This window comes from Oryzias latipes, chromosome 15 (assembly GCF_053564925.1).
Source record: "Oryzias latipes strain Hd-rR chromosome 15, Olatipes_Hd-rR_3.1".
NCBI classification, from domain to species: Eukaryota; Metazoa; Chordata; class Actinopteri; order Beloniformes; family Adrianichthyidae; genus Oryzias; species Oryzias latipes.
The window spans coordinates 20,053,387-20,078,197 of NC_136251.1; the positions used below are offsets into that span (position 1 = coordinate 20,053,387).

General features: G+C 37.9%; 2 protein-coding genes and 1 long non-coding RNA gene across 4 annotated transcripts; 1 reads left to right on the top strand and 2 right to left on the bottom strand.

Annotated features, from left to right (window-relative positions):
* Nucleotides 1-210: 210 nt before the first annotated feature.
* Nucleotides 211-4,516, bottom strand: si:ch211-248a14.8 (solute carrier family 35 member D3). The gene is made up of 5 exons (XM_004077313.5): nt 4,347-4,516; nt 3,950-4,016; nt 3,669-3,870; nt 2,657-2,957; nt 211-2,581 (listed from the first exon to the last, which is right to left on the bottom strand). Exons 2-5 carry the CDS (start codon nt 3,973-3,975, stop codon nt 2,175-2,177), a joined length of 936 nt encoding a protein of 311 aa, XP_004077361.1. The 5' UTR covers nt 3,976-4,016; nt 4,347-4,516; the 3' UTR covers nt 211-2,174.
* Nucleotides 4,517-6,433: 1,917 nt separating this feature from the next.
* LOC144984176 (uncharacterized) lies at nt 6,434-8,776 on the bottom strand. Its single transcript, XR_013647867.1, has 3 exons — nt 8,402-8,776; nt 7,392-7,491; nt 6,434-7,312 (listed from the first exon to the last, which is right to left on the bottom strand). It is a non-coding gene; the product is annotated as an uncharacterized LOC144984176 (long non-coding RNA).
* A 2,485-nt stretch (nt 8,777-11,261) lies between these two features.
* Nucleotides 11,262-24,799, top strand: p4ha1b (prolyl 4-hydroxylase, alpha polypeptide I b). 2 transcript variants are annotated; one of them, XM_023963794.2, is made up of 15 exons: nt 11,262-11,550; nt 15,414-15,496; nt 15,594-15,690; nt 16,795-16,946; nt 18,256-18,393; nt 18,488-18,727; nt 19,065-19,288; nt 19,365-19,541; nt 19,719-19,789; nt 21,773-21,872; nt 22,114-22,167; nt 22,260-22,325; nt 22,923-22,991; nt 23,339-23,435; nt 23,584-24,799. In XM_023963794.2, the coding sequence occupies exons 1-15, from the start codon at nt 11,537-11,539 to the stop codon at nt 23,652-23,654; spliced, it is 1,653 nt and encodes a 550-aa protein (XP_023819562.1). In that variant the 5' UTR covers nt 11,262-11,536; the 3' UTR covers nt 23,655-24,799. The 2 variants fall into 2 exon arrangements, with proteins under 2 accessions (XP_023819562.1, XP_023819563.1); XM_023963795.2 differs by lacking the exon at nt 19,719-19,789 and adding an exon at nt 20,445-20,515.
* Nucleotides 24,800-24,811: the final 12 nt, after the last annotated feature.

The window sequence follows — 24,811 nt, forward strand, 5'->3', positions numbered from 1 at the left end:
TGCTATGGTTGTCTCAATCAGTGTTCATATGTTGCACTAATATATTAGATTCCTCCAAAGTTAAATGAAGCTGAATAAGCGTCAATGTGTTATGCTAGTGCAGCTTTCAGTCCATCTTTGTTAACGATTCCATTTATTGCCTTTCAAATCACTTTTTGGCTGCTGTGAATTAAAATCTGGAGCGACTTGTCCTAAGAAATATGGTACACATGCAAGTACGATTGTTTATTTCAACAGACATGCTTCTGCAAAGGGAAAAATCAACTGCATCCACTGTTGTCTAGCTATTAAACAACTGTCAAAGTCAATAAAATACAACTGAAGTATTTTTTAAGTTTTGCGATACCATGCAAATTAACTAACAACAGGCCTTCCTTTCTCCACTGCCCATTGAATAAAAAATGAAAAACAAATTTCTGCAAGACATTTAGCTCAAAAAATTACATAATTCATCTTTAAAGTGACATTAAAGTCATCCATTATGCTTCACCCATGCTTGTTTTTAATACCAGTTTAAATAAAAACGTCTCTTTATGTGTGATAACTGTTGTTATAAAAAAATAGACATTTTAGCAAAACTTTTTTTCCTTTTAGTTTATTGAATGCATGCAGATGAAATTTACTGCAATACATATACTACACATATTATTTCCACATTCAACTGAACTGACTGAGAACAGCAGCCCCACTCTTCTTCCATTAGAAGTCCCTGTCTTCATCAGGCACAACAGCCGTGAGTCATTTAAGGGCAACCCTAACCAAACTGGTTCAAAATTCACTTAAATTAGTTTAAATATTCTTTTAACACTGATGAGCAGAAAAAAAGTCATAGTTTGAGTCCAACAGTCTGTGTCAAGTGCAAACAAGTTTGTTTGTTGGTTTCCTTCCTCATCTGAAAAAACAGAATTCCGATTCATTTAAGGGCAAACCCTGACAGTGACGGGTTAGAAACCAAATGCTGGATGAAAAAAGTGGGACTTTGGTCCCTTAAATACTGTAATTAGGACTCAGAAGATTAAACATTTGCTGCCAAAGTGAGCCTTTTCTTTTATAATTAGGTAATAATGTTGACGCAGATATTACATTTTGTCAGGATTTCACAGCTTAGAAATCAGGCAGCCTAAAGGAAACTATTCATCAAGAATTCTTTTGAAAGAACACTGTGATCTTGATGAGATCAGACAGGGCGTTGTGCACGCGTCATCAGGTTTGTCCCTTCTCTGACCACGGGATCCAATCTTCTCGATGTAATTTTGTGAATTTCTTTTAACCCCTTCATGCCTGAATTTCTTAAAAGTTATAATAATAATGGATTGGATGTATCTGCGCTTTTCCAGACGCTCAAAGCGCTTACAATGTGTCCATCATTCATTCACTCCTTATGTATACTTGGTGATGACAGAGGCGTGGCTGCCAGTTCACGCCTACGGTCCCTCTGAGCATCACCAGGACATTTATGCACATCCACAGTGGAGCCACACTGGAGGCAGGGAAGGTGAAATGTCTTGCCCAAGGACACAACGACAGTTGACTGGGAGGAGCGGGGATCGAACCGCCGACCCTACGATTATTGGAAGACCTGCTCAACTGCCACTGCTGCATAAAAAATATCCTCCTTTTTTTCTGTATAAGGTGGCGCTAAATTAATCGGAGTCCTGGATTAGATGTTGCGAATTAGCAACATAAGGCGTCAAAGGGTTAAAACCCACCTGTGACCTGTGCGACTGCAACCACAGATAAAGAGAACTGCAGGACTCAGTGATTAGGTTAAAAGCTAAAGTAATACTGTCTAACGCTTCTTGGGGGCTTGATGTTTGTTCATATTTGATGAAAATAACTGAGTATTGGTTTGTCTCTACCTCCAATTGTCTCGACCACACCCCCGTCCCAAAAGAGTAAGTATGTTTTCTTTAAGCCTTTAAACATGCATTAAGTCCTTTTACAAGATACAAGAGAATGGTAATAAATGTAAAGCATTTATGATAAGCCTGTAAAATCTGACTATCTCTTGTCCAACCCACAACGCAGTTAAATAGTGATAATTGGTTAATTATTGTCTACTGTCCTTTTTTGTGGAAAACATTTAACCCAATTCTAATTTGCTGGAATACCTTCATCTTTGGAAACTTGGACCGAAACTTGAAAAAAGAGAATTTCAGCAGAGCGTAGTGGATCTACAAAAGCTGTAACAGTGGTTGGACGATTTGCCGGGTTGAGTAAAGTAGTGCTGCAGCAAGTGGCGAAACGCACAGAGCGGACATGCCGACCGTGAAGTTGAGCACCATTCCCAGCAGGATGATGGCCAGCAGATATCCGTGGAAGAGCAGGCTGTGCCAGCTGCTCTGGCTCACCACCTGCCAGGGGTTGTCCGGGTGCAGCAGCCACAGGAAACCCAGCAGCCAGCTCTGGTTGACCATCTGGGTGTGGTAGATGTCAAAAGCAGAGGCTTGGGTATCCGGATGGCGATGGCGCTCCGCTTCGGAAACTTTAGTCAAGCCAATAAGAGAGATACTGTGAAGGATCAAAGCCAGAGGCGCATAGATGTACTCCAGAGGCTCAATGGCTTGAAGACCTTTGGATGCTGTGGACAGAAAGAAAATGCGACTTATTTGACAAGAAGTGAGGGAACTTGTATAAAAAAGGCACAATAGTTTACCTGTGATGACCATAACCATCCCACTCAGGATGGAGATCAGAACAGAGGAGTGGATTGATGGTGGAGACCTCAACTGCAGGGTGAAACTAAGAGCCAGAGTCACTAAGGGCAGGAGAGGAACTGTTACAAGGAAGAGGCTGGCACTGGAGCTGCTGGCTTTGGCCCACATGGTCAGCACAGCCTGAGCGCTGTTGCAGATGGCAGGAAGCAGCAGCCGCTCACCCAGCGACCTGGAGTAAGGTTTGAGAGCCACAAGGTTCAGAGCATGGAGGAGGTTCAGGAATAAGAGAGAAACCAGAACCTGGGGAAAGGAGAATAAACTATAATGACAAACTGGATTTCCCTCAGGGATTTAAAAAAAGGGTTTTAGTGACCCAGAATGTTCAAAACAGTTAAAAAATTCAATTATATGCCAAAAATGTTGTGACTTAAATCCTTAAATGGTACATTTTTGCCAAGAACTGGTACAGGACAGGTAGAAATGTTTCCCTTTGACTTTTCCTGACCGTTTATGTTTACTTTATGTTGTCAGCAGTTTAAATCACCATTTAGTTAAACATCCATCATGCTTTGCTAATTATCAAAACTCAACACTTGCTGTCTTCCTGTACGATCTGGCTTAATCTGTTTCTGAGGTATCCCTCAGAACCAACACACTCTTCATGTTGATAAGCCAAGACACACATAAAACAATAAAAATGTCCACAAAAAAGCTGTTAATAATAACTGCTACCGTGACAGAAACTAGGTTAGTAACAAGATAAATAGTAGTGGTTGTTTGTCTAAGTCTGTTAGCCATCATACAACAAATATTAATGTAGCTTAAGCAAACAAGTCCATAGATAATGTGCTCTGTGTCAACAGAACCGGCAGGTAAATTACCTTGTGGAATTTCTGTTTTGGCAGACTTTCTACTGTTTTGGCTGGCTTTCCTCACTATCACCTCAATTTTTTAGCTTTTTTTTTCCTTCTCATTTCATAGGATAAAAAATCCCTCAAAAGAGGCACTAACCTGCGCAAAGGAGAGAGCTACAGGATATGGAAAGTGGTACTGTGGGATAAAGATGCCCGCAACAAAGTTTCTTAGTCGGTCAGCCAGGCCATAGATCAGCACAACCACCAGGCAGAAGGTGGGAATCAGGGGCTTGAGCGCATGGTTTGAAGACAAGCTCTTGACCACTGAAACGCACCACTCTGTCCTCCATCTGCCTGAGCTGTAGAGAACAAGTCATGCTCAACAGTCACTCTTTAACACCGTAATAAAATGTTATGAATAAGAAGAAAAGGGATGACCTTTTCCCAGGAAGACATGGTCTCATTCTGTGTAGAGTTTGCTGCTTGGGTTGCAGGCGTCAGTGATCTACAGCCAAAGCGGTAAAATGTGCATTTAGTGTACATGATTAAACAACATTTGAAATTTGAGGGTTATATATTTTTTTTATTCAAAAGCTTTAGTCTTAAATAATTAACTGATAATCCTGCAGGTCAAAACTATGATATCTTCTGGCGTAGCTCGGTTGGTATTTTGCAATAAAAAAAAAGAAGAAAAAAATCAAATCGATCTAGGTTTGCAGACCTGTTCATTAAAAATCATGATGTTTTCTGTAAAAAAATGTTTAAAACTAACTCCAACATGATCTTTTAAGACAAAAATCTTCTTTTAAGAGAGAAAATATCAAACCTTACTTACCATAACTCCACAAAAGCTCCTTTATTCACCTTCAAATAGTGTTTACAATGAGAAAAGCATTAAAAACATTTAGGTAATATTGGTAATCCTTGTCCGTGACATCGTCTGTGTGTCTCCAGCGGCTGTTGTGTGTGAAGCTGCTGTGTGAGCTCAGGGCATTCACCTCATCTGCTTTGGACTTTGTCCTTGCTGTGTTTGTCATCATGTCACATGAAGCAATCTAACTGGGCAAAACTCAAAAGTCTGTTTAGGCAAAATCCTTCATAGATGTACCTTTGCTGATAAACAGACCGTGACGTTGACTCAGCAGCCAGCTGAAAGAAATTTGAATCTCACTGATTGTGTGGTAATGGTTAACTTTAGAGGTCTTCCCGTTTGACATTTAGTAACATGCATGCAGCTTTAGGTTGTAAAGTGATCCCCTTCTTTATATTCACACCTGATTGACACATTCCACAGTTGAGCGACCAAAGGTTCCCTTCTTTCCACACTGGATGTACTCAGGTAAAGTCAGTTAAACTCAAATGCTGGAAGTGTGTGCTCCCTGAAAACTCAAACAAGGCCACGGCCTCCAATTAATCCAGAGCACCATGGCAACCAGCCTGTGAGCTACCAAGAGGCTGCTGCCATCCACGTGACCGTAAATGGAGGCAACAGATCACATGTTTCCCCACAAAACAAGCACGCATTTATTAAAATGAGTCTTCATTAATCTGCTAATATTTTCCACTTTGCTTGTTCAATAAACGGATTTATTTATTATTGACGTTTGACTTATTATCCGTCTTGTTCTTTGGACTCGTACATTATGTACCACACATTAATTACAAATTATGAAAGATAAACAGGCTGAGGGCCATAAATGATTTGATTGGCTGCACCTCAAAAAAAGTGTAGTGAGGTAACACAACAACATGTCAGGAAAAAAATGACACAGGGAAACATATTTTAATTTGATATATATGATTCTGCTAAATAAATTATCCAGCTGGTTATATTAAGCTTATTATCAATTAAAAAACAGGTTGATTCCCTTAAATAATTATCTAAATCTGGACTTTTTTGCTATTCATGTGGTAATGAAAACACGTGTCTTTTATGTTGACATGTCCAATCTTTAAAGACCCACTACAATAAAAATATTGATTTTTTTCTTTTTTTACATGTTCTTGTGACATTTTTTTCTCCTGTTGGAGGGCACATATAAAGGAAATTAAAACAGCATTTATGCTCTGCAGAAACTATGTCCTCACGGCACAGATTTTTTTTAAAAACTGCATAATCATAATCAAAAGACCATTGGGAAACTTTTACAATAGATCTAAAGATGATCGGAGTTGGATTTTAAACTTAAGACAATAAATTTATTAAAACCCCAAATTACATAACAAAAAAGTAGCAACACTAATGTATTTTGTTTGAAAATTTTGTGTGTGCAGTCAGTCTGTTTTATTTCCAGATTAAAATAAAAAATAACTTGAATATCAACTTTGGAATTTCTGAATTTCATTTTATATAAGCACAGCTGATTTTATTTTGAAAGTCACATCAGTCATTCCAAAAGGAATGCTTGCTGTTTAATTTCCTGGTGTTGGTTGTCTTTGGGGTTTCCCAAACAGATGCATATCTCTACCTGGGTTTGATTGAGTTCTTGATCAGATGAGCTGCTATTTCAGCCCCTGATGGGGCATCTGGGACATTTGCTGTTAGCAGTGCTTGGGCTCCCTTATTGATTATGCTGTGGTATTCTGCCTATAGTGAGCCGCTCTGTTTTATGGTTTTTTGCTTGCAGTTGTACATAACAACCATATTCTGATGGCATGGGTGGTTTATGGCTTGCCTTATTTTCATTCCCGGTGCTCTGTTTTTTATTAACTTTTATGATACTTTCTTAAACCATCATCTCTTTTGGTGATTGTGTGATATAATATCTTTCGGGTCATCTAGATAGTGAAAGGGGGCGTGGGGAATCGGCTTAGATATGCTTGGGTCGTGTACATTTTTCATTATTGTACACTGCAAACAAGTACAGTAATTTTGTCATATTCAACACAATACATTAGACAGGCAAAAAAAATGCAGTGTCAAAAAAAAACACTTAGTTTTAATACCAATTCATAAAAACATGAAAAAAATAGTTAAATTTGGATTTTAACATTGGAACAAAAAAAATCAAATGAACAAATTGTTAGTTAAAATGTTTAAAAACTCATTTCAATTTACATTATAAAACTGATATTAAACAGAAATATATGACTTGTATTATATGAGTATTTAACACAAATAAACATGCACATTTATATATGTATTCAAACAGTTAGGTAACATTTAAACCCACATGCATGTCATTTTTGGTTTGTTTTTATTTCTCCTTTTAAACCATTCAATTTCCTTTGCTTTGGTCAGCTGGAATTTTCATTGATTTTTTAAAAAAGCATTCAACGCTCTCAATCATGACATCCTACTTGACAAACTGCAAGTGTATGGGATAAGAGGACTAACTTGGGTCAAAAGCTATTAAACAGGAAGAAAACTATTTGTCAATATTGATGAATTTACATCAGAAGCAAAAAAGATAGGTTGTGGTGTCCCACAAGGATCAATTCTGGGCCCGCTACTTTGCAATCTTTACATAAATGTCATGGCGTCGATGACGTGGCAGACCCAGTTGCTGACAACCCGGAAGTAAACTCAGACCCGAAAATCTTGGAATAGATTTATTTTGGAAAGTCCAAGATAGATATTAAGTTAGCTTGAGAGTAGTAGGTAAGTATGGAACGTGGATCGCTGTAGGCATCCGAACCGGCGTCTTGAGGACTGCATCGAAGAAGGTCGAGAGCGTGGTAGGAGCTAGTGGTAAACGCTACCAGCGGGACCAGAGCGTAGTGAGGAGGACTTCGTGGCCTTAGCAGATGGAGGCGAGGAGTTCTCGGGGAGGAACCAGCGGCACCCGTGGAGGAGAAGACCTGAAGGCGTATAACAAGGATAGGTAAGTACGAGGCTTGACTTGGTGGCCAGGCATAAGCACCGGAGAGTGTAACGAACTGGCGTAGAATGCTGGGGTGGATCTCCATATGAAGGTCTGCAGGTGATGAGATGAAGGGCAGCTAGTTCCAATCAGCAGAGCAGGGAGGGGGGAGGTAGGCTGACAGAGGCACCATGACAATAAGTGATTTATTGAATGTTTCAAAACTTTTAACACTAAAATTATTTGCTGATGAAACAAATATACACTATTCTAGACAATCATAGCAAACTTATCAATATGGTGAACACATGTTGAACCTGGATAAAACCAAAGTGATGTTTTTGGGTAACTACAACGCCAATACCGAGCTCTCAATTAAAATAAATACCGGTAATGTCTCAATTGAAAGTGTTTCAGAAATCAAATTCTTAGGCTGGAAGCCTCACATTAGACACATACAAACTAAAGTCTCAAAAAGTATTTCCATCATAAATAAATCTAAACATATATAAGAATACAACAGTATATATTTATTGTACTGCTCCTAAATATTACAATATTTTACCTACAGTATAGAAATTTGGGGGATAATTATAGGAGCTCACTACATCCTCTTTTTACTTCAAAAACGAGCCATTAGAATTGTACAGAAAGCTGGCTATCATGATCATACAAACCAATTAGTTGATCAATCCATACTTTTAAAACTGTTTGACCTTGTTGATTTTTACACTGCACAATGTCTGTGCAGAGCCAGTGGGAAATCATTACCATTCAACATCCAAAAACAGTTCTTAGAAAATGAAGGGGGCTACAGACTGAGAGGATGTAGGAACTTCAGGATCAAATGGATAAGAACCACAAAGAAAAGTTTCTGTATTTTAGTGTGAGGCACTAAACTTTGGAATGGGTTGAGTAATGAGCTCAAACAATGTTGAAATATTCAAAAATTCTGTCATGTGTGGGCGGCTCGAGAGCCGGTAGGACCCAGATGCAGAAGCGGGAGGCAAAACGGTTTCAGGGCTAGAGGGTTTTAATAACAAAAAGCGCTGCCGAGCAGGATGACAAAACCAAAAACAAAACTCACTGTGGCGTGGCATGAAACAAGGAACATGGCATGAAGGGAGGACGAGGCATGAGGCCGTTAAGATAAGATGACGAAAACACCATGACAAAAGCTAATGGACCAGCACAAGAGGAAGGCAGAGACAAGACTTATATACAGACAGGGCAGACAAGACACAGGTGAACACGATCAGGGCAGATGGGGACCAAAGGAAGTAAAACTCAAAAACATGACAAGACAGGAAACCTTTCAAAATAAAACAGGAAACAGAACTCAAACAAGACAGAACAAGAACTAAAGCAAAAACCAAGACAAAACAAACTCAAACCATGACAAATTCAAGACGATCCTTAAAGAAACTCTGATATCACAAAATGAAGATAAGAGTTAAGAGTTAAAGATCAACACGTGTTTGAATAATTCTAGATACACATTGATTGTGGTGAAAAAATAAAAGCTCTTTTAATTACAACCAACGACTATTACACTGTAATAGGCAATAATGATTATTGAAATGTTTAAATTACAACCAATAAGATATCGATTTTCTTTAACTGATCTACAATGTGTAGCAATAATCCCTGGTTTAATGTGATAATGTGTTCAAATGATGATCAATGATTAATAAATATTGATTAACTAAAGTGTGAATCATTAATGTTTACTGAAAAGATGTAAGAATTCTTTCTGAGGATAATCAAAATGCACTTGATTTAGTTACTTGATAACTTGATCTGCAATGTGAAGCAATGATATCTGGAATAATATAAAATTGTATAATAATTGTTATAATCAATGAGTACTACATATCTGTTACATGGTATCTGATTCAGGGTACTTTTTAATGAAAACATGAATGAATGTTTTCTGAAGATAATCAATCATAAGCACTCGATTCTGTTAATTGCAAAAATCTGCATTTGATCTGATTAGAACCGGATTAAGAAAACTGTGCAAAACTATCAAATGAAATAATGAAGTAGGGGAGGGATTATATAAACTCGCTTCTTCCCAATTCTTTTCAAGCATAAATCTTGACTTTAGTTAATGATCACGATATTTAATTAAGAAAATGTGACTTAAGTGTGTCTTTGTTTTTGTCAGGTTTTTTTTTTTTTGTTATTTATGCATTTCATCTTTTTTGTAATGAGTTTGAAGAATTTGTGTGATTTTTTCATTGTATTGACTACAATTGATGCTTGAAATAAACATGGTTCCATGGATTACATGAAATCCTCTTCACCTTTATCATGGTAGGGAGAACAAGTCAATGGTCATCTTGACCCCATAGGATAGCACAAGGGTTAGGTGACTAATGGATTTAGGTACAGGGGTAATTATTTGAGGTAGAGCTGTACAAAATAGGATGAAAATGATTTAGGGAAGTGCATATCATTCATAAATCAGGTAAAGATAAGACTGATATGTTTCAAAACGTACAGAATTTATGTCAATGCATCAATTGCCTGAAAAGAATGTGTAAAAAAATACATGTTTAACATCTTTTCCTTCTAAGTCTCTTTGAAGAACCATTTCAATGAATATCATGTTTTTGGCATTTTTCTCATGATAAAAGACATATGTAAGGAAACACATGCTTAAATTTGTTTTTCTGAGTATTTATTTATTCAAATTATTGTGAATCAGGAGCAGATGAAAAAATGCAGTTTGAAAAAGCTTGTAGGTGTGAGGTATCTCCCTCCTTTGGTCTGATTCATCCCTTTGTGGAAGACTAAAACTATGTACGGTAAGTTTTTCTCATCTGAGCTGGCATCTGGCTTAGTACTGTACGTCTGGATAGCTCTGATATTGCTCGCATTGTTGTTGCACCGATAATGTTAGGTTGGAGGTGTGAGGGGAAGTTAGCAAGCAGGACAGAGTGTAAAGATGGATGATGGGATGGGGTTATTACTCTGTGCCAACAGTCCCGCCCACAACTCAGAGTCAAATTTCTAATGAACTCCTGCCGCTCTGCAGAAACTACGTCCTAGCAAACAACAAAAGTTTTTGGATTTTGGCTAAAGACTTTGTAATTATGATTTAAAGACCCCTGGGAACACTTGTGATCAATAAATTATTGGAGTGAGACTTTAATTAGTTTTAATTGAACAACAAAAGCAGCACTTACTCAAACAGTTGTTTTATTTCATTTATTTTTCAAAGTTTTAATATTAAGAGCACAAATAAAAGTGTAAGAAGTTTGTCATTTACATTTGATCCATCCCTCGGAAGAGCGGTGAGCTGCAGCCCAGCATGCACAGATACCATATTCGTGCAGCAATCCTTACACAATTAGGTCCTATTTTTGTTATCATTTTATTCTGGTTCAAACAACAGCAGCCTGGGCAGAAACTCTACCACTTATTCATTGTAATGTTTGTGACCTGTGATCTTTAGATGGGACAATATTTGTGTTACACCAAATTAATTACTCATTTTATTTCTTATGCTTTGCATCCTAAATTTTGTGAGTCTTAGAAAAAGAAGGATTTTGCTTTCATTTTCATTTGCTGAATTGAATATATTATTAGAATGGCATAATATTTGAAATTAACAGTTCATGTGTGTGTCACACAGCTGGATCCAGTCCGGGCCCCACCTTGTTTAACTTTTAGGCAACATTCCTGCACCACTTCAAGGAAAGACTTTTCCTGAAACAAGCCTGGAAGTGGAAGATGCAGGTGGAGATACTAGTTTAGAGTAATAAATATATATTTAAGACTGGAACCATGAGGCTCACGTGCACATGCCATAAGATGAATTTTTGGGGGGCAAAAATGTGCAACTAAAGAGGCAATCCGTGCATGCGTGGGTAGCAGAGATCCACACGTGGCAGCAGCAGAATGACGTTAGTTTGAACTCTTCCTGCGAATAAATCCCCGAAATACTCCACCGCACTGCGGGCTTAGAACTACTCCAGTCACCTCCCTCAGCAATTTACAAAACGACATCCCCCCCGAGTTTGCAAGAAGCTGCATGCATGTGGGTCTGCACGTAGCGTTGAGGGGAAAAAAAAGAATCCAGCCCCGAGCGGGAGGCAGCCAACTGCGCGGTGAGACATCACAGATAGGACGAACCCCCGGTTCTTGTTGACTCCACCGACTACGTTAAGGAGAAATCCTTCAGAGGAGGAGACGAGCAGGCTGCTCCCACAGGATGCACCGGACGAGGTAAATATACATAAAAAAACAAATGCTTCCAAAGGCAGATAAGATAAAAACCCGCGTGGTGTCACTTTAGGGTTAATTATTTTCCCCATCGTGTTTTTGCAAAGGCCGCTAAATCACGACTGTTCAAACTTTTTAGATCAATGCGCATGTCCCTTTAGTGTCACCAGCGAAAACTTTCCAAAAGAACGTCACTGCAGCCTTTGCCTCCGTTTTTAAAAACCTTTTGACGATTTATTGACGCCATTGCACCTTATTTAAAAAACAAATGTTGCAATACTCGGACTTAGATACAATACGCCACACCGTTCAACACTGTTTCGTCAGAGATAATTCGATTTTTTAAGTATTGCAAAAATAAAATGTGAGGAAATTTACGGATTAAAAAAGAAAAAGAAAATTAACTTTGAGTTCAGATTGTGTGCAGTTTTCTACGAGTCCAGGCAAGTTTAGTCTGTCGGACTCCATTGGACTAGATTCATTTCTTGCACGAGCTGCTTCCCCGACGGGGAGGGGCGAAGACGTGGCAGTTCCACATCCTTCCTGTTCTGTCGTATTCCACAGCTGCCGTCACACTTAAAGGACGCTAACCACCAGATTTAGGATAAACAAAGACCTTTTGAAAAATTAGATTAGAGGTTTTAAGTGTTTAAAACCACACTAGCAAAAAAATAAAATAAAAGAAGGATTGCGTTTAGTTGTTGGGTTGAATAGCTCTTGAGAGATTTAAAATATCAGTTTTTTTATGCTAGGAGGAGAGAACAAGTAAAATATATTTCTTAATGTTGGGTCAAGTACTTAGTATTGACTAGAAGAGTTAGGTAGAGGTTGTTGCATGAATCATGTAACCTAATTTTATTCACTAGGGGAGATGGAAGGGGTGTCATTCCTAATTATAGTAACAATAAAAGCCTGTTTTCCAACTAAAATAAAAACCGTAAACGCATCATCAAATGTGTTATTTTCGGTTCAGCTTTTCTTTTTTTTTTTTTAAATGTTAATACATAAAAACAGAAACCTTGTAATTTTAGTATGCACGTGACTGACCATGGTAAAGGAAATCACCACTAAAAGAAAAAAGTTTAAAGATAGATAGATAGATAGATAGATAGATAGATAGATAGATAGATAGATAGATAGATAGATAGATAGATAGATAGATAGATAGATAGATAGATAGATAGATAGATAGATAGATTCTTGTTTTAAATTTAATTTTTGAGAGTTATTGTGCAACATAGGGTTGGTGTACATTTGATAAAGGGTGCTAAACAGCTCTTTAGTAAACACTTTATTGTTTCTATCCGGCAGCAGAAATGTTATGAACTAATGAAAAACCTACCAGTATACATTTTTTTATTAGTAGCTGAAGTAACATGGCTTTTTAAACGTTCATTATATTTTCTCTTAATAAAAAATATTCTGGATCCTGACTTTTGACATTTTTCTCAATAAATTATACATCTTTTACTAAAATAAATAACATATCTATGTGCAATGGAGGTACATATAATTAATCATACTGGAAAAAAATGAAGCCTCTTTAAGAAGTCATCCTTTTGTTTTTGAGAAGAGAATCTGCTTTTGTGTCATTAACCTGCCTCAGCTTGTTGTTTGCTTCAACGTAAAAAACTTAAAAATCTCTCCAGATACACAATTTCATATATGACCTTTATTTTGCAACAGGCTTTGTCCAATTATTCTTAAAAACTAGAAGTCTGCCACCAGGATTTTGGAGGCGTGTTATTCCAGACTGAGTTCCTTTGCAGTTTCTGGACGAGCCAAATGGAGATCCAAGCCAGGCGTAGTGACAGCAACCACAGACATTTGTCCCACAGTGGGGTTAAAAGAGGCTAAAGTTCTGAATAGTTTGTCATAAAACCCTTTTTAGCTCAAGTGCACTCTCAGTCCAGGCTAACATTATGGCTCTTTTCATACGTCCACCGCTTTTGATTTTATTATTAAACAAGATCCAAAACCTTGGATTATGAAAATAAAATGTGGTAACATCAGTAGATAAGATGATACAGTAATTCATAGAAACATAGTAAATATCATATGTTCTAATGTATGTTGCATTGCAGAATTATTGTATTGGAAAAGGAGAATTTTACTACAGTAAATACTTAAAGAGTCCACAAACCTCGTTGTCAACATTTATTAAGAAATAATAAATGATCGGTAGTACGATTTTCAACCCTAACTGGAGGTCAGCTTAAACATATATGGTGTAATATAATAATAACACAGTCTAGAAAGACATATCAGTGGTCACAGTTTGTAAAGAAAGCAAGGATTTCAATAATCTGAATGGATTTGGATTAATCTGTTGAATTGATTATTTACTTGGGGGTATTCCTGAAGGCACGTTTAAACTAGCCTGACTTTAACCCTGAACTCTGGCTGAAGTCCGCCTGAACTTGCTTACTCTGGGTATGTCGGTTCCAAAAGACCGGATATGAGTTAGTGTAATTATGCTCGACTTGGTAACTCTGGGTTAATGCGCGTGCACGGCAAGTACATAAAGACATTCTCAATAGATCGCCGATTTCCGGAGTCACCATGGAAACGCGTGGAGAAAAAAAGAGAGCGCTATACTTCAGAGAGACGGAGTCTGAGATTTTATTGACGGCGTATGAAGATTATACGTCCATCAAAAAAGTAACACGGCTGCATCATCAGCAAAAGAAAGAGTTTCTGCTTGTAGTAGAAGAACAGACAAAGTAAACGCACGAGTTTCTATCTCATTTCTATTTTCATTGTGACGCATATATATATATATATATATAACTTATCCAACTTTGCCAATTTAAATGAATTACTTATATTGGTAACAAGTAATGAGTTAAATTTATTCAACCTAATTTCTTACATCTATCCAATTCAATAATTATTTTTACAACTCAAATCGACATATTTATCTAACTAAATGTCATATTACTCCAATTTAATTAAATGTTTTTCCATATTAATTTATAGTATTTCTTGAACTCTCATATGTCTAAGTTTGAGCTTGCAGATATACTCATAATAATAATAAAATGAATGAAACAAAATGGATCTGCAATATGAAATCACATAACATTACTCTAACATTACACTACTAGTCAGTAGTCAGTAGTGGTGCTAAATAAACTCATCATCCTCTCACTCATGGTGCAGAAAGAATTACAGTAAACATAAAAGGACAAAATAACGTGCACATTAACACAGTAAAACAGCTAAACAACTAAACACATTTGGTCAAAAACCCACACTTAAACCCAAATCTGTCCAGACAGGCAAAGGGAATGGTATCCCACAATCCCTTGCGGTGCCAATCTAACAGCAGCACCAAAGTTACACCTACTTAATTGAATTAATTTGAATGAAAGTAAAATAACTGTCTGATAACTATGTGTTATTTTTAAGTTGACTGAACCCCGAAAAATGATTTATCTTAACTGAAGCAAATAATTAAGTTAGATCAATGTAAAAAAGTTCATCTTTACAGCATTCATACGTGGTCTTATCACCCTCTCACGGTGGAAAAAATATTATCTGAGCTTCTTCATCCACTAAATCTTCTTCAAATGGACACTCCATGCTGCTTCACCTCTCTGAAAACAAACTAACCTTCAACTAAACCTGCTCCAGACCAGGTTATGCTCAGAGCATGAGTTGCTATGGTAACTCATGCTCTGAGCATAACCTGCTCCAGATCCGGTTATGTTCAGAGCATGAGTTGCTATGGGAACTAAGCATACCCTGAAACATACCTCCATTTCTGGAACCGAAAGCTGAGGTTATCTGCTTCCTTAGCCTCTAACTTACTGTGGTAACTCACATAACCTGCTTTTTGGAATACCCCCCTGCTCTCTTTTCAGGATGGAGCTACCATGCTGGTGTTTGTTATTGCTGAGCTGCCTGGAGTCGCTGTCAGCCAACAACGATTTTTTTACATCAATAGGTAAAACCACATTTGTAAAATACCGGTAACTCTTTCAATTGTTGTCAGAGATAAGCCACGTTCTCAGTGGTGTATCGCTTTGATTTCCACCCTTCAGGCCAGATGACAGATCTGCTGTACACAGAAAAAGACCTCGTCACGTCTCTCAAAGACTACATCCGAGCCGAGGAAAACAAGCTGGAGCAGGTGAAACGGTGAGTAACCCAGATTAACATTTGTGTGGCGCGTATGAATGAAGCAAAGGAGCTTTCCGAAAGTCTGCATCCACAGATCTATTCGACTGAAATATAATCTGTTCTTCATAATCTTACATAAAAACGACCATTAGACTTTGTAACAGCATGGTTTGGTCTAAACGCTGGTTTTTAAAAATATTTGGAGAATGGATGTGTTTAAACTTTACCCCATAGAATCTGTTCATGATAAGGCAGATTTAAAGCTAGAATTGTCCAAATGCATGAATACATTCTGGAGAAAAGAGATAAGAGCTGAGGTTTCAGCATGGCCCTGCAGTACCTTAAGGCAAAATAAAAAAATCACTGCAACCAAAGCTATTTTGGAATAGTACTAGGAATTTTCAGCTTGGTTTAGGTTTTTGTTTTATGAACTGATTTTAAAGTCCCACCCCGATCATCTTCTGATCTATTTTAAACGCATTCCCAGTTTCTTTTCCTTATGATAATGCTGTTTTTTTAGCCAAAATCCTAAAACCTGTGATGTTTTCTAGGACATACAGTTGAAACCGGAAGTTAACATACACCACATAAAAACACACATCTGCTTTTTTTCCCCTCACAATAATGAGACTAGGGTTTTTCAAAGACAATTTTTTATAACTTTCTCTCATTATTCTGACATTTAGCAAATAGAAATAATTAATAATTGACCTAAAACAGGAAAAGTTGACTTTTATTTCCTGTGCATGTTTTTATGTGGTGTATGTAAACTTCTGGTTTCAATGGAAGTTTCTGCAGAGAAGCAGTAGATCATTAGATATTTGCCTCTGGGTTGTGGGCGGGAGCAAGCCCGTCCTCAATTCCCATTAACCGCCTGTTTACACAAGCTTACAGCCCCTTACACTCCCATCCTAACATTAGCGGTCCAATAAAAATGGCAAGCAATATTAGAGCTATCCAGATGTACAGTTTTGAGCTTTGAGATTTCACGATTTAAATATAGAAATACACAGAAATGCAATTTTGAGCTTGATTTTCCTAATATATGTTGAAACATGGTAAAAACAACCAAAGCAGGATTTTCCTCTGAGTGGGTCTTTAACTCCTCGATCTTTGTCTTAGGTGGGCTGATAGGTTGGACTCCTTGACATCCACAGCCACACAGGATCCTGAAGGTTTCTTGGGTCACCCTGTGAACGCCTTCAAGCTGATGAAGAGGCTCAACACAGAGTGGGGAAACCTGGAGAGCCTTGTACTTAGTGACACCACTGATGGTATGGAGCAATAAGAGCTGCCAGAGAGTCTAAACAGTCGGGGCTTGCAGCTGCGGTTTAGAGCCAAATTTTCAGAAATCCTCAGGAATGTGCTAAACATATTTTTGCGATTAAAATACTTTTGCTTTCCGAGTTGATATCACAAGGGCTTCAGGCCCATGTTTGCGCAATTTAGCCGACTTGGCGTGACTTAGTGGCACAATGTCTTGCACAAAATAAACAATTATAATTCATCTTTTCCACTTATCTATTTTATGGCTAAATGTTTGGATTTAGAAATGGTTTATTTCAAGCAATCAAATAAGAGTAATACACAAAAACAATACAATCATCAGTTATACATTCATACAATGACTTGTCAAACTGAGGATAATTAGACATATTAATAAATATTGCTTGAAAGGGAGTGGAAGGAAGCAAATTTATATAATCCCACCCCGTTATAGTGTAACCATTTTATTACATGATTTATCATTATCCGGTTCCTAGGTTTTATCAGACAGAATTAAGAATCATTAAGTATCAATAAAGCACATGACAAAGATGAATTACTTAATTATGTAAAAATAACTATTTTAGAAATCAACATGGCAAATGCAGATCAGTTATCCAAAATATGATTTAAAAAAGTAATATCATTAGAAATCAATCGATTTAACCATCTTCAATAATCGATTAAGAATTTTTTTTAATTTTTCTTTTTTTTATAATAAGGTAATGCTGTGAAAATAAAATAAGATAAAAAAGGGTCTATAATCTGTCGACTGTCCAAGGTTGGTATTCCGTCTTCTGCTGATTAACAGCCGTTCTTCTGGGTTTAAACAGAGTTTATAGTTCTCTTCACTGTTATGTCTGCAGACATTAGATTCAGGTCTTTTTCCTTCTTTAGCTGATATCAGCGGCGCTGAAAGTGGAGTTCAAGTTGTCTGCAGGTCAGAACTTTGCTGAAAATCAGGGTCACTTCAGACTTTTGGAGAAAGCGATGAATCCAGGCGTCATATTTCTTGAAATTATTTGACTCTTTAATTTATTACTGCATGTTGGTTCAGACGTCTGTGATCAAACACTTCTCAAAGTCCTTCATGGTGTTCGAATATCATCAAGAATCTTTTTAAGGTCTTCGTAGTCATGATTTTTCTTAGGGGCCATTGTCAGCTCTCTTTTTTGGGGGGAAATCAACTTTTAAGTGACTTGAAGATAGTTGTGTAGCTGACGTGAGCCACACGCGTCCGTGCTGTAACCCGGAACCGGAAATGAAGAAATATAAATCGGATGTCTTTTCTATTTCTGTCCTGTTGAACCTTTGCAGGATTTATTTCCAACCTGACCATTCAGAGACAGTATTTCCCCACGGAGGAGGACCAAACTGGGGCTGCTAAAGCTCTTCTCCGCTTACAAGATACATACAACCTGGATGCCAACACCATCTCCACCGGAGACCTACCGGGTAAAAGCTTTCTCCACTCAAGACTTCAAAAATGCTGTTTTTAAAAAAAATCCTAATTCTGTGCTGATGGTCTCCATTTTCTTCAACATGCTAGGAGTGAAGCACAAGAACCGCATGACGGTGGAGGACTGTTATGAACTGGGGAAAGTGGCCTATGCTGAGGCGGACTACTATCACACTGAGCTGTGGATGGCCCAGGCCCTGAGACAGCTGGAGGAAGGAGAGGAGTCCCCTTTAGACAAAGTCACTGTTCTGGACTATTTGAGTTATGCCATCTACCAGCAGGGGGACCTAAAGCGCGCGCTGGAATACACCAAGAAGCTGCTTCAGTTAGGTGGGTCTGTGATTCAAACCAAACTTTATTTTCAGGAACTTTGCTTGCAAAAGCAACTTAAAAAGAAAAAATAAAATTTCCACCTTCGGTGCAAATAAAAAAGATAAACAAATTTAAATCTAGAATTTCGTCTATTTTGAATTTAAAGTATTTATTGGAATTTCCCCAGAATTATTAACTTGTACACCTTTAAACTTTTCTTTGATTTTTTTTTTACGGTTGTGCAAAATATCTATTAAAAGTTGATCTATAAGAATTAGAAGAGGGTGGAATTTTTCCTTGCACTCCAATGGTTCACTAATTGCTGATGGCATTTCTGCTGACTCCTTCTTCTCAGACCCAGAGCACCAGCGCGCCAACGGCAATCAGAAGTACTTTGAGTTCCAGTTGGAGAAGCAGGAAAAGCAGGATGAGACAGCCGAAAAAGAAACCCAACAACAGGACCGAGAGAAAAGAGACACAACCCAAAAGAAGAAGAAAAAGCAGTCTCAAAAGTCTCTCTCTCTGATCCCAGAAAGGAAGAAGTATGAGATGCTTTGTCGAGGAGAAGGAGTCCGGATGGTAAAGACACCCAAAGGGTTAAGATTCCAAACAACAGCTCAGTTTTTAACGCCGTGTTTTCTCCTCTCTATCTCAGACATCTCGCAGACAGAGCAGGCTGTTCTGTCGTTACTACGACAACAAACACAACCCTAGGTTTGTGCTGGCGCCTGTTAAGCAGCAGGACGAGTGGGACCGCCCCTACATCGTTCGCTACATCGACATCATCTCCGAGGCGGAAATGGATAAAATCAAGCAGTTGGCCAAACCACGGGTAAGTCCTTCTGAGCGATCGCCAAAAGAGTGATGTCGTTTGTAGTTTGGGGGAGGGGGAGTCGGAGGTGGCAGGTCAAAGCTGTGAGGCCGGTTGGGAGTTGAGGAGGCACGCAGGCATGCACATGTTTGCGCGTGTGCGTCTGTGTGTGGGTAAATCATGTCCCTGGCTTCACAGCTGCGCAGGGCAACCATCTCCAACCCCGTCACTGGAGTGCTGGAGACAGCTCCTTACAGGATCAGCAAAAGGTAAGTCGGAGTTAAAAGCTGCCTTTGACACAAGTATGCGGGGCAGAACTCAGAGAGGATTTCCCTGATTCTCTCTTCAATGACCTCCCCATTTTTTTTTCTCTTATGTCCTCGTCTGTCCAGAGTTTTTTTTTTTTCTTCCCAAAGCTTAAAGGCTCTTTATCTGAAGCACAGAATACAGCTGAGAATGATCAAAGCCTGTATGGAGACATCTGCAGACTATTACAGGTTTAAAAAAACAAGATGTATGCAATTTCACTTTATTGATGTGGTTCTTCAAAGAGATAGGGAAAAGAAAAATAAAGCTTGGGTTACTGTATTTGGTTCTGAAAAACTTATATCATCTTGGGATTCTGCAGTAGAAAGGTAACAGAAGAAGATAGAGAGAAAACATTTTCCCTTTTTTTCTTTTTACTAATTAATAAATCTATTTTCTGAGGGCCAGAAGAAGAAAAAGTCATTCATTTATTGTTTTTTTAATTTAAAAAAGTGTTTTTGAGCAATGTCTTATGGAAAACTTTGATCCTTCTTAGACAAAACAGTATCAAGTAGTGACCACATCTGCCTTTTTCCCCTCTTCTATCTCTTTTTTCCACCTTCCCTTTTCTCTCTTTTGTTTTTCTTTCGTGTTCTCTTGGCTCTCAAACGGCCATAGTTAAGGCGCGCCACGGTGCATGACCCCCAAACTGGGAAACTTACCACAGCCCATTACCGAGTCTCCAAGAGGTAAGGGGTCAAAGGTCATCAGGATGGATGACAATGCCTTAAACTTCCTTCTCGTTCAACTTCATATCACTGGCTCGACAAGGATGCTGGTTTCACCTCCTAGCAGCAAGAAAATACCGCAGACGCAATTCAGAAAGTGTTTTGGGAAACGTGTTAAAGTCCCACTCCCATCATGTCTTCAGCTAATTTAATTATGAATAAGCTGTTTTTTAGGCAAAATTAAAAAAAAAAACGGGTGTTTTCTAGGACATAGTTTCTGCTGGAGGTCATAAGGAATTCGCCTCGGAGTTGTGGGCGGGACCAGTGGTGTGGAGCAATCCTGCCCCCCTTCCCATTAACAATAACTGAGCGTTCTCTGTTTACACGCTCTCCCGCTAGGTTACAGCCCATTACAACCTTAAACCTTGCATTACTGGTGCCACAAAACTGGCGAGCAATATTGGCGCTATCCAGCTGTTGGGTGTCGAGCCAGGCGCCACTTCAGACGAGGGAAACATAGACGTGCATGGATGTATTTGTCTAGAAGTGGATGCAGCGGAGTTCTACGTAACATATACAATCTTTTTAAACGTTATTTTTCCGTCTATTCCTAAAGCCTAACGCTTTGAATAAAGAAATACTCTGAAATGTTGTTTTAAGTTTCATTTTCTTTACATATGTCCTCCATAAGACAAATGTGACCTTAAAGAACATTCTAAAAACTACAAAAACACATTGGAGTGGGTCTTTAACCAGAGGGTTTTAGGTTGGAAGTTATTCCTTGAAAACATTAAACCATAATAAACAGTTTTTTTTAATGTGGGCACCTTTATTTTTGTAGTATATTGAGGTATATGCAGTGTGCATAGTGAATGATGAGGAAGCTTTTATTGTATTAGATGCACATGCAGAGATAAACATTGAAATCCTACTGCTTCCTCCTTCATAGATTTAGTGCTTGAATGCCTGGGCTGAAACGGGTGGAAATATTAGCACTTTTTAGCCAAAAACATGGTTATGCTCATAGCCTTTTACCCTGAACTGACTGGAGATCATTCATTTGAATCTTGTGGCTTTTCTCCTGTTTTTCAAATCTTCATTCTCTGTTTCAGCCTGCGTTAACAGAGCCTTTATTCTCAGAGCTTTTGCAGCATGCTTTCTGTATTTTCATGTCTTCTCAGAAGAAAAAGAATTCTACCTTCACGTACAAATGTAATGATTCTTCAGCTTCTTCGCGCTCTCTTTCTGAGTTGTTTTTCTTTCCATCGTGCGTTTCAGCGCTTGGCTCACTGCGTACGAAGATCCCGTGGTTGAAAAGATTAACCAGAGGATTGAAGATCTCACAGGGCTGGAAATGGACACCGCAGAAGAGCTGCAGGTTAAGGAGCTTTGTTGAACTTGTGGATGTGAAACTGGCTTAAAAATAAACTTATCATGACCAAATTTGGTTTCAATTCCAACATTTAAAAAGGTATTTTGGGGGATAGTTGGGGGAACTTGATGGTTAAAAGTCTTCAAGTTCGTTGGGCTTCATTTTTTTGTCAAAAAGCTATTTATATATAAAGTTTTAATTAATTGAAAAAAGGAGAGGTTGATTGTAATTGTATTTCTCATTACAGGTTGCAAACTATGGTGTTGGAGGACAATATGAACCTCACTTTGACTTTGGAAGGGTGGGCATCTTCCAACATTTAAATTTGAGTTTTGCAACTTTATTGGTGTTATTTTTTCCAAGAAATTCAGACGGAGTGCTGTTTCTGTGCAGAAAGACGAGCCAGATGCCTTTAAGGAACTGGGTACAGGGAACCGCATTGCAACGTGGCTTTTCTATGTGAGTAACCCGTCCTTAAGGTTATCCTGTCATTTACCCAGGACAAGCGCCTCATTTGTCATCACTCCATCTTTTTGTAAATCACATGAAACTCAAAGTTGTTGGTTTAAATTAGAGGAAAAAAAGACGTGGTATCCCACATAGACCTCCAGTGACGTTTTTTTTTTTTTTTTGCTACACAAGCAGCATTTGAAGAAAGTTTTTATTTATTCATGCAGATTTTTGCATGTCTAACAAAACCTTATTTATATACTTCAGGATTTTTTAAAGCTGTTGTGAAATAAATGTCAAAGTAAAATATTTTCAAGACTTTCTTTGTAATTTATTTAAAAAAATGTTTAAACCATAAAAATTTACCTATTCTATTTCAATAAATGAAATTTGACTGTCACACATTTAGGAAAGCATTAGAATTTTGAATATTTACACAACTAAAATGCTGCCTGGTGCAATGAAACACTACTTTGAACTACCAGAGACAGCAGAAAGTACTAATTGCTAATAAGTCCAAAAGTCTCCCATTAATTCATCAGTGTCTTTCATTAGGACTTACAAATGATAAAACTGCTCACAATGCTTTTTGCCTCATTGTTGCAGATGAGTGATGTCTCTGCAGGGGGCGCCACAGTATTCCCTGACGTTGGTGCATCAGTTGGACCTCAGAAGGTAAATCCATGCCCCAAAACTAACTAACAGGCATTTTTGCTTATTAAGCTGCAGTAGTTGCAATATTGGGTAATAATTAAAAAACAAAAATGACACATCAACGCTTTTAAGATATAAAATGCCACTTCTCCTTCTTTAAGATAACTGTAACACATGACATATTTCTAGCAGAGTTCATTTTCTTGTAAAATTTTGTAATCTACCACAGTTTTAAAAGAAACGTTTAGATCTAGCAGTAATTGCTGTGAAAAGAAAAATACTTTTATCTTCTCTTTAGAATTATGTGAGTTGGTATAAGACAACTATGTTATCTGGACAGTGCTCACCTCTGCTTTGGTTTACCTCAGGGTACTGCTGTGTTTTGGTACAATCTGTTTGCCAGCGGGGAGGGCGACTACAGCACCCGACACGCAGCCTGTCCAGTGTTGGTGGGCAATAAGTGGGGTGAGTTTGGCGGGTTAAATATAAACCCACCTGGAATTTGTCAAGATTAAAACCAAATTTACTATTCAAACTTGCATGTTTTCCCTTTTTTTTTTTATTGTTTTAAATTGTGATCCCACGTAAAATATTTCATTGTCTTTGTTTTTAGTATCAAACAAGTGGATCCATGAAAGAGGACAGGAGTGGCGGCGACCTTGTGGCCTGAGTGAAAACGAGTGACGGAGGGAAAACGACGCCCTAACCCTTCAAATCCTTGTCCTTATACTTCCTTTTTATGCACCGGGAAACACTGCTACAGATGATACACGAAATCCAAACGGCTCCCTCTGCCCACAATTATTTGCTATTTGTTATTTTTTTCTCCATGCACCGCCAGACTCTGAGCCTAGAGATTATTCTGACTAAGTCGAGCCCCTGGACAGATTCAGGATCACGCTGGCAGACAGCTTGTTCTTCAGGCTGGTGAATGGTTTAGAGAAACACTCCAGCTTGGTTCACTCCCACATGTCATTCTTTGCACTCTCACTGAACAGCAGTTCTGTGGTAAAACTACCCTCCAGTGGTGACTTGCAGGGACAAACTTCCTCCTTTCTATTTCAAACCTATAAAAAAGGGCTGTTGGTATTTTTAAAAGGCACTGTCTGAAAAACCTCAATCATTTAAGCAATGAAGATGTCCTACAGCTTTACTTTTTTTTTTTTTTTTTTAGTCTCTTCTTCCGGCTATTTTTTCTTTCTTTTATGCTTTTATATGGAATATAACTTTTACAGAGTAGCTACACTCCACGACTTTGAAGTTGTATTTTTAAATATAATATTGGAATGAACGTGTGCTGGAAAGTACTACTTTGGAAGTAAAATTAAAGGTGAAAATCCGTTACACTCAAAAATCTGACAACTTTGCCATGTCACAGTCTGAGTAACAACATAACTAAATAGTCGGTAAAAAATGCAATAGTTAGTAGTGCTCTTATGTCATTTCACGTCAACACTAGTGATTATACAATGCAGGATGGGATTTGTTATACTTGAAATAACTCATTTACTCAGATTTATCCTAACCCAACACACTGCACACTGTATTTTTTTTTATTAATATACACATTTTTTAAGCACATATCTTCATTTAGGATTTGTCTTAAACACATTAAGACAAATTCTGTCTTAAATATAGTTTTTGATCATCTTGATTAAAATGTGTCCCTGCAAGCCACTGCTTTTACAAGAGAATGTGGGTTTTTTTTTTATCAGAAAGCTTTATTTATATGTCTGAAGCAAATTTTGTTTTTATGTAATGTGCGGAAAAAAAGTCTGAAGTGTGCTCTTTTGTTTTTTTTTCTTTCTAAAATAAAGATTGTGTATTGACGTGAGTGTTAC

Bases quoted from the DNA above. Each gene is read 5' to 3' on its own strand.
- si:ch211-248a14.8 (XM_004077313.5), bottom strand. From the start codon at position 3,975: ATGAGACCATGTCTTCCTGGGAAAAG. The intron at 3,871-3,949 runs GTCATCCCTTTT...TGTTCTCTACAG, and splicing joins CCATGTCTTCCTGGGAAAAG to CTCAGGCAGATGGAGGACAG. The intron at 2,582-2,656 runs GTAAACTATTGT...TTCTGTCCACAG, and splicing joins GATGGTTATGGTCATCACAG to CATCCAAAGGTCTTCAAGCC.
- p4ha1b (XM_023963794.2), top strand. The intron at 18,394-18,487 runs GTAAAAGCTTTC...TCAACATGCTAG, and splicing joins CTCCACCGGAGACCTACCGG to GAGTGAAGCACAAGAACCGC. The intron at 22,326-22,922 runs GTGAGTAACCCG...TCATTGTTGCAG, and splicing joins TTGCAACGTGGCTTTTCTAT to ATGAGTGATGTCTCTGCAGG.